General features: G+C 36.5%; 1 protein-coding gene and 1 long non-coding RNA gene across 3 annotated transcripts in view; one reads left to right on the top strand and one right to left on the bottom strand.

Moving 5' to 3' along the window:
• Positions 1-14744, top strand: part of PTPN21 (protein tyrosine phosphatase non-receptor type 21) — a 43484-nt gene that overhangs the window by 4888 nt on the left and 23852 nt on the right. For both annotated transcript variants that reach the window (XM_064658923.1, XM_064658922.1), the window contains exons 3-8: positions 6933-7102; positions 9696-9793; positions 12152-12219; positions 12674-12744; positions 14059-14146; positions 14349-14437. In XM_064658923.1, coding sequence (XP_064514993.1) covers positions 6933-7102; positions 9696-9793; positions 12152-12219; positions 12674-12744; positions 14059-14146; positions 14349-14437 — 584 coding nt within the window. The remainder of the gene's footprint in view (positions 1-6932; positions 7103-9695; positions 9794-12151; positions 12220-12673; positions 12745-14058; positions 14147-14348; positions 14438-14744) is intronic.
• On the bottom strand, positions 975-5117 carry LOC135416141 (uncharacterized). The gene is made up of 2 exons (XR_010431462.1): positions 4179-5117; positions 975-1190 (listed from the first exon to the last, which is right to left on the bottom strand). It is a non-coding gene; the product is annotated as an uncharacterized LOC135416141 (long non-coding RNA).

The following is a 14744-nucleotide window of genomic DNA, read 5'->3' as shown; positions in this document are numbered from 1 at the left end:
ATTCCTTACCCGATAATTTGAAGGATCCTTTTGCAACTGAAATTTGCTCTTCCTCACATTTAGTGATTATTCATATATCTCCTGTACTGAGTGATTCCCTTCTGAAATACAGAGCTGCAAGATGTTTATAGAAATCTGCATAGATTACCAACATATGAACCAATGCTTTATAGTGTTGAGCACCGGTTGTTTCATTGCAGTATTTGAAGGCTCTCAGTCCTGGATGAATTGACATTTCCCCCTAGAGTCTCAAAAGGTTTTTTTTGTAGTCATTGAATTGTGACAGGATGTGCAATTCTGGGGAATTAGGAGAGAGAAAACTAATAATAAAAGTTTAGTGTTGCTAACATTGTTCTGAAAAATATGCTTCTGTCCTGTTATGTGGTCCGCCATAGAATTGTGTTTTGATTATGGGTTTCAAATACAGGATGAAAACCATGGACTTAGGTAATGAAAATATGAGTAATTGTGAAAATAATTGAGTAATAATAAATGTTTGCATTTATAACTATGATTTTTTAAAATGTTGTCTTTTTATTGTCAAGTAATGGCAACTGTTTGTAACTTTGTTCAAATCCTGAGCAAATATATTTAGGACTCAATCCTGCAAACATTTATTATTTTACACAGCATGCATTACTGTAGCATCCTCAGTAGGAAATGCTATATGTAGTCATGTGTTTTCAGAAATACTTTTCCTTTTTTCTGTCTGGAGAATCGTATATGAATGAAATAGATGTGAATCCATTAATCTCTAAGTGCTTGCTTTATGTGCACTTGTTTTCAATTGCATTCTTGTAGAGTCTCCAAATACTTTTTTCGTGTACAGTTATTTTGGAAAATTCAGTTCTCTGCAACAGTATGACTTTTTTTAAAAAATCTTTCTCCTTCTGGCAAAGGGAGAATCTAACTACTCTTGTTTATTAGAACACATCAGATACCATATATTTAGAATTCAGTTACCATTGTGTGAATAGAGTCTGTTGAGTTTATTGATCAACTTTCAGATGTAATTTCTAAGTCAACAGAAAATGTAGAATTTTTACTGTATTTAGGTTGCAAAACGCAAATGCTTTGTCTTCCTGAATGATGACTGCCAGCTTTTATTGAACTAGTCACAGATCATTGGAGAGGCATGTTTTCTTCAGCTATTCTTCATTATCTCTTTCTTTGAAGTCACTCCTAAAAATCTGTTTTAAGAAAAAAAAAAGAGAGAGCAAAAGATGCAATTCCCTCAATTAAGAGCCATATATCAGACTAAGGGAGTTGACAGTACACTATTGAACTCTGAGCAGATTCCTTCAGCCATGCATTCTTGCATGGATTATTTTGGCGGGAAAATGTGTTGCAATTAAAGGGAATGGAAAATAGGGATATAAATTACTTTCCAGAGCTTGCATTCAAAAAATGTTGTTCTGCCTTTAAAGAGTCAGATTTGCCAAGCAGATACTGAATCATTCCTGACTACTTGTTTAGTAGAAAGTTTTCAGGAAGAAAAATTGGTTCAGCACTTTTCTTAAAGCTGCAAGGACAACTTTAGTCCTTGATACTGTAAAATACAAAGGATTTTCCATAAGATGTTGCACATTTTTAATGTACAGAGCACCCTTGAAGCACGAGTGTGAATTCTAAGTGTTAAACATGAAAGTATGAGTGTTTATTTGAATGCTGAGACTCGGTGTCATTCTGAAATACAAGGTCAGTCTTGGATTACTGTATATGGCCTACACAGTTAGGACAGGCGGTTCCCATGCATCTTCAAAACAGTTTATTGCATGAGGCATGAGGGGAACCTCTACCTTTTTTTACACATTCAGTGGTAACATTTGTAAATGCCTCTTTCTTTCTGGTGGAGTCTGAAATTACTGAATTTGGACAGTGAACCGAACAGCTTATTTTTAATGGTGTGCTGTCTTTTAAGATATTTGGTTTAACAGATCTTTATGTAAATTAATAGTCTTGAAATTATTCTTTGTGTGGCTAAACACTATTTTTCTTTCAATTTTCCAATTGGTACTGCTCAATTTTCAAGTTGTATACTAGTAAGGACACATAGAGTTTAGGCAGTTTTATGTATATTGACAATTTAATTTTTTTACTGAATGGTAAACTTCATAGAAAAGTGAAATGAATGCATTAAACTAAAAAGACTATTTTCTGGTATTCCCAGAATGTGATTCATCAGCAGTGGGTGTGTAATCCAACTCTCTTAAACTGAGGAACTGGGGAAAGAAGCCAAAGGGAACAGTGAACATAAGTTACTTACCCTTTGTAGCACAGTCTGTCTTTCATCCTATGAGGGTACTACAACCAAACTTGATTTATGCAAAAAGCTGTCACAGAAAACCATTCTAAAACTACAAGTTTTTAGAAACTGCTGAGAGCTCTGATTGTTAACCACCTCACAAAGCATGTGCAACACTGCTCATCTTACATCTAGGGCAAGAGTATACAAATAAAATCCTTGAAAATATAGAGATTTTAAAAAAAATTATAATATAGCTAGATATCTCCGAAGTGTTTGGCAGGAGGTGCTATAACTGGTTTCTCTCTCTTGTTGAATTTTCTTTTTTTTCTGTTTACTAATAACACTTCTAAACAAGCAAGAAGAGGCAAATTCTGCTCTTGTGTACAAGCAGAGTCTGACTTAACTCAGATATGTGGTAGAGTACAAGAACCAATGGTAGAGAACTTCTGGGAAGAGTTTGTGCTGTGCATATGCAAGTTCCTGTGTTTGTTTTGGACATGAATAGGAAAAGGAACCAAGGTTATCCGGATCCTGAATGACTTCGAAGTTCTGGAATAGAGCTTCATAAATGCTTGAACTATGCTGTAAAATTTTGTTCTGAATTCTAAAATATCAGCTCTTTTTTGGAGAAAATACACTAAAAAGTTTTTAATTCATTTGGTGATTTCTTTAATGTGTTTTTCATATAAAAAGAGTGTATTTAAAATAAGACCAAGTGCAACCATAAATATTCTTACATCTAAATGTATCATTAACCATATTGACTGGCAAATAAAAGTTGGGCCAAGTATGACAGAGGGATTACTGACATAATTATGTTTATGCCTTGTGTCAGAGTCTGACAAATTTGTAGCTGATGCTTGGAGAAATACGAGGAGAAGCAGTGCTCATAGTTGAACTGCTGTGGTTGCCTCTCTGAACCAAATTTTCCTTAAAATTAGGAAAGGAGAAATTGTCATGGTGGAATGTATATAAAAATGCAGACCTTCAGTGTGTAATCTGATTAGTTTAAAAATGCTACTTCATTGAAAAGCAAACTTGACTCCATCTAAAACATATATTAAGTGTGCTATAATTATAATGTGGGAACCAAGATAAACTGAAGTACAGAGTTACTTGAAATCACTGTTTCAGTTCTTTCTTTTTCTGAACAAAAAAAGATATACATTCAGATAAAGAATTTGCAGATAAAGTCTTATTATACTGAGCAGCACAAAATTAAGGTTTTTCCATGAAAACAATAGTGGCAATTAGAAAGCCTTGTCCTTGGTTTCTTTAGGGCAGAATTTGAATATACCACTTAATTGTATTTTTTTTTCATTGAGAATTGCTGTACAGTTTTATAGTAACTTTGACAGAATAGGTTTTCTTTACTTCTGAAGGAAAGGCACTAGTTTATTGTTTAGCATTATTAGACTGCTTTAGAATTTGGATTTTGCCTTTTGTAAAGCAATCAAAATTTAAGCATCTTAGGATGGTGATTCCTCAGGTCACTGTACCCTCGAGGCAGGTAGGTGAATGGATTAATTAAAAGGCACTGTATTAACCATTAGCAAATGATTCTCTTTTCCAGTCTATTTGTATCCTACAAGATATTTTGTGACATTTATAATATAGGATATGAAATTAACTGGGAAATATTTTATTAAATACATAAGTTCAAAGTAAACTCTTATCACTGTTATGCCTCAGGGGACCTCTGAGGGTTGCTAGTCCCACCCTCTGCTCAGGAGGGCTGGCTTGGATCAGATGGTTCAGGGGTTGCCTGGGTGAATTTATGTGCCTCCAAGGATAGAGATTTGACACCTCTTTGGGCTATCTGTTCCAGTGTTTGGCTAGTCTTGTTGTGAAATTTTTTTCCTGATCTAATTGGAATTTCCCACGTTGCAGCTTGTCCCCAGTGCTTCTCATACTTGCAGTGATTACTTACAAGAAGACTCTGGCTCTATTTTCTCTTAGGCAATTGAAGTCCACAGTAAGATGTTACTTTAGTCTCCTCCTAAGACTGATCAGCCCCGCTTCACTGAGTCTCATTGTACATCATGCCGAAAGATTTAACAGAATCACCTACAGTAATGTAGTTTTATGGCACTCATACCTGATGAAACTCCTCTGCTTAGCTTAGGAAGTCTGGTGGACTTCAATCATAAAGTCACTTCACTCCCACCAACTTGTGAGATCACAGAATCACAGAATCAGCTGGGTTGGAAGGGACCTTCGAGATCATCAAGTCCAACCCTTGATCCACTACCACTGCGGTTACTAGACCATGGCACTAAGTGCCACATCCAGTCTCTTTTTAAAAATCTCCAGGGATGGAGAATCTACTACTTCCCTGGGCAGCCCATTCCAATGTCTGACCACCCTCTCTGTAAAGAAGTGCTTTCTAATATCTAACCTAAACCTCCCCTGGCACAACTTGAGACCATGCCCTCTTGTCTTGCTGACAGTTGCCTGGGAGAAGAGACCAACCCCCAACCTGGCTACAACCTCCTTGCAGGTAGTTGTAGAGAGTGATGAGGTCTCCCCTGAACCTCCTCTTCTCCAGGCTGAACAGCCCCAGCTCCCTCAGCCTCTCCTCATAGGACTTGTGCTTGAGTCCCTTCACCAGCCTGGTTGCTCTCCTCTGGACCTGCTCCAGCACCTCAATATCCTTCCTGAACTGAGGGGCCCAGAACTGGACACAGTACTCGAGATGTGGCCTCACCAGCGCTGAGTCCAGGGGAAGAATCACTTCCCTGGACCTGCTGGCCACACTGTTCCTGATGCAATACTGTGTTGGGCTTTTGATACTTTTGTGTTCTTCATAGCTCCTGAACTTTTATGCAAAAATATTTACTATTCCTGTTGCTAGTGTCAGAAAGCAAATAGGTAGAAAATAACTGTGCAGAAATTATATGTTCTTTTTATTTCTATTTGATTTTCTTTAGAGGGGTTGGGTCATGAATAAGTCACTAAAATAAACAAACCTCAAAGTAGTCTTAATCTTAACAGCTTAACATATTTTAAGAATTATGTCATGCCATTCTTTTTAGTATTGGATGTTGTCCTGAGCTGCTAATAATAAAATGTTTTAGCAATGAATAAAAGTGGATTCTATTTTAATCAGTGCGAATATTCCAGGGTGCATAAGCTCCTCTGAAAACTCACAGGATCAAATTCTGCCCTTGAAGTAAAGTGAAAGGTTTGCATAGAAGTCAGAAGACCAGCTTTTGTCCATAGTATTTTGGTTGGCTTGTTTAAAGATATGTTGGATTCCAGAGAGCATTTTAAAATGTGGAAACATTTTTGATAGTCTGTTGTGCCAGTTACTACTCTGTTCTACTGTAGAACAGTAGGCCAGAAAAAGCAGTCAGTGTTTCAAAGATACAGATCTGTTTAAGTGATCATCATGCCTTAAAAATTGTCTATACCTTCAGTTTAGATTCAGGGTGTAGAACCAGGAGTATCTTCCATCAGAGAGTTTCAAACAGTGGTGATGTTAATAGAAGTTTGTGTTCCTTTTCTCCTCACCTTTGTTATACATCTTTGCTTCTGTGAATTTTAAGTACACCAAGGCTGCAAATGAGTTATTCAAACAATTGTTACACATTTTTTTTGCATATTTTTAGTTGGTTTCCAAATGTGTCTGTGTGATATCCTTTATAGAAGTCTTTCAACTGTAGCTGTTACCCTTTGCTTTTGGTCTCTGCCATGGCCGCTGCCCTCACACAGAATGTTGTGGTTCCACATTTTAGATTGTGCTCAGCCTGAGGCTGATGTGGTTGACCTGTCAGATGAGTGGGCTGGGCCAGCACAGAAGGCTTTCTTTTTTTGAGCTCTTCTTAGCAAGTGAGATCAAGTAGCTCCTGGCATATAGTTCAACTTCAACTGTTGTTTTATTTTTTGGTCCACTAATTTACTTACATTCATTGCATTGATAACCCTCAGAAGTTACAGAATGTCAGCATCACAGTCTGACTTTGGCTCCTGCAACTGAGTGCGTGGTGTCAACAGTCTTGTAATGAAAAAGAAATACAACCTTTTACATGTGTTCCTTTCCTTACTCAGTCCACAGGAAGGATTGAGGCGTACTCAGTCATTTGGTACATTTTATTATTTTCTGCATGTGATGTTGCAGTGAACATAATATATCTTTCATAATGGCTTGGCAGGAGTTGCCCACTCAAGCTGCTCCTCTGTATCTGCTCATTTTCTTGCTCGTGGGGTGAACCATGCATATGCTTTAATGTGCTTGCCTTTGACTGACCAGCTGTCCTGTGCACTTTTGTCCTTCAGCATCCCATGTGAGCCTGCCTGCCTTTCCCCAGAGAAGCCATGCTTTGCTCTCCTGCTGTCCAGTGTCAGTTTGTATTTGCCTTCCTCACTTCCCTTAGCTTTCCTGTCACACATGAATGCCTACTGCTAACATCTGTGAGTTGCCACAAAAGAGTTATGAACTGTTTGCAAGTAAAAAGTAAGTTTAGTATTGTTTTAGGTGGAGAACCTTATGTATGTGGGTTGGTTATCTGGAATTAGTGTCTGCTTTTGATGTTAAATGTCTCTGCAGTTCTCTGAAGTTTTCAATAACCCATAACCTTAGTGTTTTAAACCATTTATTTCTAGGTAGCGAGACTTTCATACAATACATTTTATCTAATATCACAATATTAACTTTTTTTCATCTCTGAAATGCCTCTTTCAGATTACGTATTTCAGCCTATGGTATTATAATAAGCAGAATCAACGCAGATGGGTAGATTTGGACAAGCCTCTGAAAAAGCAGCTGGACAAATATGCCTTGGAGCCAACTGTGTATTTTGGAGTAGTGTTCTATGTGCCTACTGTTTCTCAGCTTCAGCAGGAGATTACCAGGTAAACTTCTTACATGTGTCTAAAAATTTGCTTCCAGCATTCTTAAATGTATGGTTTATTTAAAAGTTGTCTGCTTTCCACTCCCTCACCTTTATAGAAATGAAAATTACTTTAGGCAGAATTTATGTTCAAACTGTGTATTTATTTACCTTTGGAATAGTTGGAATATGTGATAAATTAAGCAAACAACTATCTTTTTTGTGATCTTAGGAATCTGTTCAAACCTGTTTTAAGTAACAGGCATGCTTGCATGGCCAGACTTTTAATTGTTTTAGTCTCTTTATGTTTGTCTCTTTTTTTTTTGTTTGCTTTGAAGAGCCATATGTTGCTTTTGTGGACATCCATCCTGCACAAAGCAGGTGCAGATTTTATTGAGCTATGCTTTCCTTTGTTTTGCTTTCAGTACTTTCTGTACTTTAGTACAATCCACTGGCAAGCTACAGGCTAAGCTTCAGCTTGTGACTTTTTTTGTGTATCACTGAGCCATAAATATGGATGCTATTTCTGATATCATGTACACATTTCTACTGTGAAACTGGGGAACATCATGTAATTGATGCTGACTACAGGGGGAAGAGTAAAATTGAGCATGTATACTGGCTAGTTATTCTTATGAGCCTATACATTGGCTTCTAGTGGCTTAAAGTGTATAGTTGTTCTGATTTAATGATTATTTTTAATAGGCAAATGAGTACAAAACCAGTAACTGGATTACAAACATGTATTTGCTATTTAAGAAATATGTGCTTGCATTAATTAACCCATTTAAGCTGATAACTTCAAGTGGGCCTTGCTTTGAGTGGGGAGTTGAACCAGATGATCACTCAGAGGTCCTTTCCAGTTTAATTTATTCTGTGGTTACATGAAGCTGTGTTTATATACTGTGTTGCTAAAATACCCTGCCAGACACCTTTCCTGCTAAATGTGGTGTGAAAGCTTTTCAGGGAGATAAGCCTCTTGGTGCAGACACTGCTGCTGTTATTTGTTGCTCAATTCTTGGCAGCTTTAGTGTTCAATGTGTAATTTCGGAAAGATTATCTTTTTCCTGAAAACTCCAGTTTTGTGCTATTTCTCAGCAATTTTACTGGCTTAAAAATCTTTGATTCAGATTCTGTGTTTGTTGGTGCACTAGGATGCGTTAGAGTAAGATAAATGTCATGGTGTTGCATTGAATAGCTAAATTGCCTGAAAAACCTTGAATAGTCTTCTCTGGCATTTGTTTAAGGAATATGATGTTTATGCTGGAGCTTTAGCAACAATTTTGCAGTGTACTGCCAGGTAGAAAGCAGACATCTATGTGTCAACCTTATACTCAAGTCCTGTAGGATGGTGCTTACTTTGATATATGACAGTAAGAATCTGAATTAATTTCAGAAATCTGTGGATTTTTTCATGCCTTTTCAATACAAATGAGATTGAGCATGTTTAAGCAACTTATATGTTTAGTACACCAGGAAATGGAAATGTCATAAATAAAAAGAGATGGTATTTGTGCTATTTCGAGGTAGTGTTAAGATTCTTCATCTGTATGTTTACTTTTAATAGTGTTTCTGTGGAAAGGATTTACATTCCACTTCTTGACTGGAAAGACTTGTTTCCCTAAATGCCTTGATATGTGGTGGCTTTTTCCTTTCTTTGTTTTTAAGGCCTGGGTTTAGTCCCAGCTGTTCTTCTGTGTATTGTGTAAGGATGTTATGTACTATTATATGGTGTACTGGTTTTTTATAGTAGGATCTCGAAGAGTCTAAACAATCTTTATAAATTGTCACTGTATTTAACAGGCCAGTAATGAGTGAGGGAAGAGAGCTATCAATTAATATAAATAAAATTTATGTGGCATTTACCTGAGCATTTCTAATCACTGAATGATACTTCCATGTTCTTAGTATTAAAGCCTTGCTTCACAAAAGTTGACATACAATGTGAGGAAGTCAAGAAGTTTTTAAAACTAGAATTATAGAAGACAAATGTACCTCTTGGCCAAGTCTGTGTAGCTGTAATGGCAGTTTTGAGGTGTTTTGGGATCAAGATAGGAAATTCTTTGGAAAGCTGAAAGGGGGAGAAGAATTCAGGAAAATAGTGGCTCAGACTGTGAACAAATGGTACAGCTAGCAGCAAGTTGCATGTACAAGAGGTGACACAGGGAAAGGTTAGATTAAAGGACAAAATGGTGCCTTGAAAGTGAGAACAAAATGCACTCAGAAGTTGTAATGCAGAAATGAAAGTCACTATCAGGATTGAGAGAATGTGCAGTGCTAGATCTATTGGAAGAGAAGGCAGTAATACAGCAGCAGTTTACTGAACATTGTTTAGAGACAATAATAGTAACATCAAGGGTGGAAGAGGTAAAAATAAAAAAAATATGAGAGTATTGTGAAGATTATTTAAGATCACTGATTCTGGAATAATATGTGAAAGTTAAGGGAGGCAGGAGTTAACAAAGGCCTTGAAATAGTGGATCTGAATGATGAGGGTGACTACCCTCCACTCAAACTGGGAATGCAGAGAGGAAATGCAGGCATATTAATCTGCTCTCTCTTTAAATTAAGAAGCCCATGTTAGCTTTTTCTTTTTTTTTTTTTTTTCCATGTAGGTATCAGTATTATCTGCAATTAAAGAAAGATATCTTGGAGGGCAACATTCCTTGCACACTGGAACAAGCAATACATCTGGCTGGTTTGGCTGTTCAGGGTAAGTAAGGAATTGTGCCAACTAGCTAATGTTGCATCAGAAACTTTGATGATATATTTTCTATTGCATATTTTCTGTTTATCACTCAAAGACCCAAGTCGGTAAGCTATGAAAGGCTTGTTCCTTAGAATGTCATCATATGGGCTGAGGAAAGGGAACACTTGCACCAGTGGCCCCAAACTTGGTATTTCTGTGCAGTCCTCAAAGCTGTACCTGGGTATCTAATATGTACTTTCAGGAGCTGGATTTGAATTAGGCATTGGAGTTCCTTTGCGGGCAAAGGCTTTAGATGTCTGCTTACATCAACAGACCCTTCTTCTGTTTCTGTTAATGAAGACTCTATGTTCTGACATAGTAACAAGAGAAGAGACATGTGTTCATAAATAAGTAAATTTGAATGTACAATTGTACTTGTATCTCCACTTTATCTCCCAAATATCCTAACACATAAGAATATTTCAAGCTAGTATGCAAGACTGTTAGCAATTCCTGTGTTGAAATCATTCCCGAAAACACATTTCTGTGATATCTACATGAAAGTGGCAGCTTTATTTTTCCTGACTAGGGTCAGATGGGACAGAGTATACATGAGGACTAAGTCTGTCTACACTGACCATGTCTGGTATTCCCTGCTAACATGCTTGTTTGATATTAAATATCTCCAAAGTTTTCAACAGCAACAGCTTTGTTTAGTGTGTTTGTGTATTATTATTTGTGTGTTATTCACAGTGAATGCCACTTCAGTATATCTGACAGCAGTTGTAAATCTGCCAAAACTGAAAGAAACTTAAAATCATTGGCAGAATATACAACCAAAGATTTTTTTTTCTGTATTTTTTTAGTTATATATATGTATTGGTTGTATCACAGTAAAGACGATGATTAAGTTTCTTGAAAATGTAGTTTCCAGTGGAGTAGGATGAATTATATTAGTGCCTTGTTTGTATAACAGTGAATCTGTTAATTCCAAGCCAGGTTTTAATGGTCTTCAACTGAAAAATCTTGCTTTGTTATTTTTATATCTTTGGACAGTGTAAATGTCCCTCTGCTCAGTGGGTTGTTTATAGAAATCTTTCAATATAATCCTCATCCAGATGGAAAGTATTTATCCTCTTAGCTTTCACCTTCCTTTTTCAGTCTTGTGTAAGAGATAAACTGTACATGTTGATAACACAGTGAAAAAACAACTCAGAAAAATTGTAGGTCATAAATTAATGTGCTCTGATGAGTGAAGTAGCTTATACCAGGTAGGTTAGTTAATTTTAGCTGGTGAGTGAACAGAAGCAGTATTTGCAGTTCCAAGTGAACTGTTTACAAGAATGATCTGTGTTTGCAATGATTACAATAGGCTACTTCTAAACACTGCTTTACCTCAAGAGCTGTGTTGGTATAGGATGCCTCAAGTGCTGCCCTTTCATCATAAATAACTTGCATATTAACTGTTAATGTTTAATACAAAGTTGGTTCCTAAATGTCTCTAAAATGATACTAATATAGATGAGAATTTGTGTTATTGTAAATAGGATCTGCATACTCAGGGATTGTATTTATACTTTTGGGAGCAGCCTTTCCATGCAGATTGCTGTTCCACAGTTTCTCCTCTGAGGCTGGTACAGAACTTTTCCAATTTAGACTGTTTTCTTTGAAATGTTAACTAGTTTTTTTCCTGGAAACAGAAAAAAGGGGGAGATTTCTTGGGATGCTCTTTGTCATGACATAAACTGGTAAGTGCTTTCTGAGCATACCCCTGAGTCTGGGAAGGCTTCTAGCTCCCAATTTCTGCATGTCTGGGTGCAAGGAGCTGTAGAAGTCTTGTAAGCTGAAGGATGCTCCAGCTGCTCTGTGCAGTGTTTGAGTAAAGCTGCAAGTTAGAGCTGTCACTGGTGCTGTACCGCAAGTGTCTGACAGGAGGGAGTAAAGAAGATAGAGCCAGAATATTAAAAACTTGTGTGGAGAAAGCTCTGAGACAATCTGCTGTAGCTGACCCTGCTTAGAGCTGGATCTCTGGAGGCCCCTTCTAACCTCAACCATTCTGTGATTAAGAATCAAACTATTTAAGCCTCAAAGTACTATGGAACTTGGTTGCTGATGGTTTTATAATTTCTTCTTCTTCTCTAACCACAAGGAGTTTTATCAATTTTTATGAACAATGTAAAAAGATGGGATGTGTTTTTACCTTTCCTCTTCTTAAACACTACTGGTTAGTTTATTCCACTGCTTTACTTCCAGATCACAGTTCAATAGGATGGAGAGATTCCCTTCTGGGAGATCCTGCTGCAACTAATTGGGTATTAAATAATTTTGTTAAAAAATTTTTTTTATTTTTTAAAAATAAAAAATTTTTTTTTATTTTTTTAGCTGATTTTGGAGACTATGATCAGTATGAATCCCAGGAGTTTCTACAAAGATTTGCTTTGTTTCCAGTGGTAAGTACTCACTTTAAATTGATACATTTAAATTCTTAAATTGAAAAATTTAAATTTAAAACTTTCTTAAAATCAGTAAAAGCAAATCATTATTATTAAGACTCTATGATCCATCCAGCTTACTGCTCCCTAGGTCATCAAATTCAGTAAAGGTTTTCTTTGAGATTGGACTGAGATATCAAACCTTATATTACACAGAAGTAAAGATGTTGCAGGACCTTTTCAATTTTATTGTGTATTACACTGAAAAGAAGGTCAGGGTGTAGATGGAAAAGTGAGTAAAACCACTTCAGAACAATGTTTGTGCTTTCTGGGTTTATTTCTGTGCATATTGCAGCACCTAATCTTCAACACTAGAGTGGAGAGTTGATTGACCTGTGTAAGGAAACTATAACCATTTAATTTTGTAGAATTTTTTTTGTATTTCATTGCATAAATGCTCTCTTACCTTAAGGGTTGGCTACAAGAAGAAAAAATATTGGAAGAAGCAACACAGAAAGTTGCCTTGCTACATCAGAAGTACAGGTAACATGTCTAAAACTCTTTATTGCCAAATTTTGATCTTCAGTAGCTCAAAATGTTGTGAATCTCAGAAGACAGTGGGACTAATTTCACCTCTTATGTAAATGAGTTTTTCTCTAATACATCTGCATCAAAGTTACAAGATTTCCTGCTGAATGGAAGTGAAAAGAGAACAGAGTATCTAGGAAAATAAATAAGAGGATTTGGCTTGAAAATTAAGAATGCAGGACGATATTAAATAGTGTGACTTCACCTTTATGCTTCTGAAACTCTCTTATATGAAGTTGTGGCCGCAGTAAGGATGTTTCTTGATAAACAACTTTGGCAGGTAGTGAGGGCAGTGGAAATGTAGAGACAGTAACTGTGCCAGATGTCTTATGATCTTAGGTAAAAGGTAGCTAAGGTGCAGCAGACCAGGACAAAGGAAAGTTAAGTTCTCTGTTGTCAGTTCATCAGCAAAAAACGTTTGTGATTATGTGGGTAATACTGAAAATTTTTCACTGTATAATTTTAAAACAACAGTTGGAAATTTCAATTCCATTTATCTTTGAAATGCATTTGTAAAAAGATTGCATGGTTAAGGTTCACCAAAGAAAACTTAATCTGCATAACATTAGGAAAAAGTGAAGAAACAGAGAGATTGATGACTGAAAAAGTATTGAGAGACATAGCAATGACAGGATTTTGCAGGTAAAAATAATGACTTCTAAGAGATAACTGAGGTATGTTGGTGGGTAGGTAAACACAAGCTTTTTATCCCTGTGACACTACTGCAAGTCTGTGAGAAAACTGTCTTTGTCAGTTGGTGTAAGTACAAAAAACGCTACCTTTACCTAGAGATCTTGTCCTCATATTCTCACACCATTACAGTTAAAACTCTGTCAGCATTTAGAAAATTAATCTATCTTTCCTGAAATGTGGAACATCAAACTTCATTGTGAATAGTGCTGTAAGGGAAATTCAGGTCTTGAACACCTGTGCCGTGTATAATCATTCTGATAAGGTGAGGAAATATGGAGACAATGGTGGATTCGAAAAACAATGTGATAATTGCCTACCATTAGAAGAGATGATAATTTTGACTGGTCTTTGTTGCCATTTACCCCTAAAGATGCCTGAGAGAAAGAAGTTATTAGAATCAAAGTGTAAAGGCTGAGAAAAATATCAGCTACTGGAACAGATAGAAACAACATGATTTGATGATTTCCTGGATGTCCTGGGAATGCTTTTCAAGCTTTGATGGTGTCATTCAGAGCAAAATAAAGATGATTTTTTTTCTTATTGGCAGTACTAGCTGATTGTTGTTTTTATTTGTAGAGGCCTTACTCCTCCTGATGCGGAAATGTTATATATGCAAGAAGTAGAAAGAATGGAGGGCTATGGTGAAGAGACCTATCCTGCAAAGGTAAACAGGGCTTTGATCATTGTCTCAGTTGCCTTTTTTTCACTGTTTAGAAGGGTTGCTTCCTGCCAAAAGTAAATAAAACCCCAAATCCACACCACTCAGAATTTTCTCCTCCAGAATTATAAAAGCAGTTGTTTTTCTTGTAACTCTGCTTTCCAAGACTTTTTTCTGTATTTACATAACTTTTTGCAACTTCTTACAGGACAGCCAAGGAAGTGACATATTCATTGGAGCATGTCTTGATGGTATCTTTGTAAAACACAAAAATGGTCGTCCTCCTGTTGTATTTAGGTCAGTATTGTTCTTTCTTAAAAGATCTTTGTGCACTTCACATTTTATATGTGTTGCTCACAAGCATGAATGACTCTTAGATATGATGTGTATTTAGTAATTTGATAAACCTGAACATAGTCTTGTAGTAATCACACTACAGTGAACACTGAATTCCATGGGAATTTTTCGATGTAGTGACTGCAGAATGAATCTCTTTAAGCCAGATTAATTGTAAGAGATGAACATTTAATATACAGTTCCGTTGCAAAGCATCTATTGGATCAAAAAAGAGCAATTCTGTGCATATACAGTATCTCAAGTCCTG

Source organism: Pseudopipra pipra, chromosome 6 (genome assembly GCF_036250125.1).
Source record: "Pseudopipra pipra isolate bDixPip1 chromosome 6, bDixPip1.hap1, whole genome shotgun sequence".
NCBI lineage: Eukaryota > Metazoa > Chordata > Aves > Passeriformes > Pipridae > Pseudopipra > Pseudopipra pipra.
Note: the sequence above shows the minus strand (reverse complement) of the source record. Positions and strands in the feature narration are given on the sequence as shown.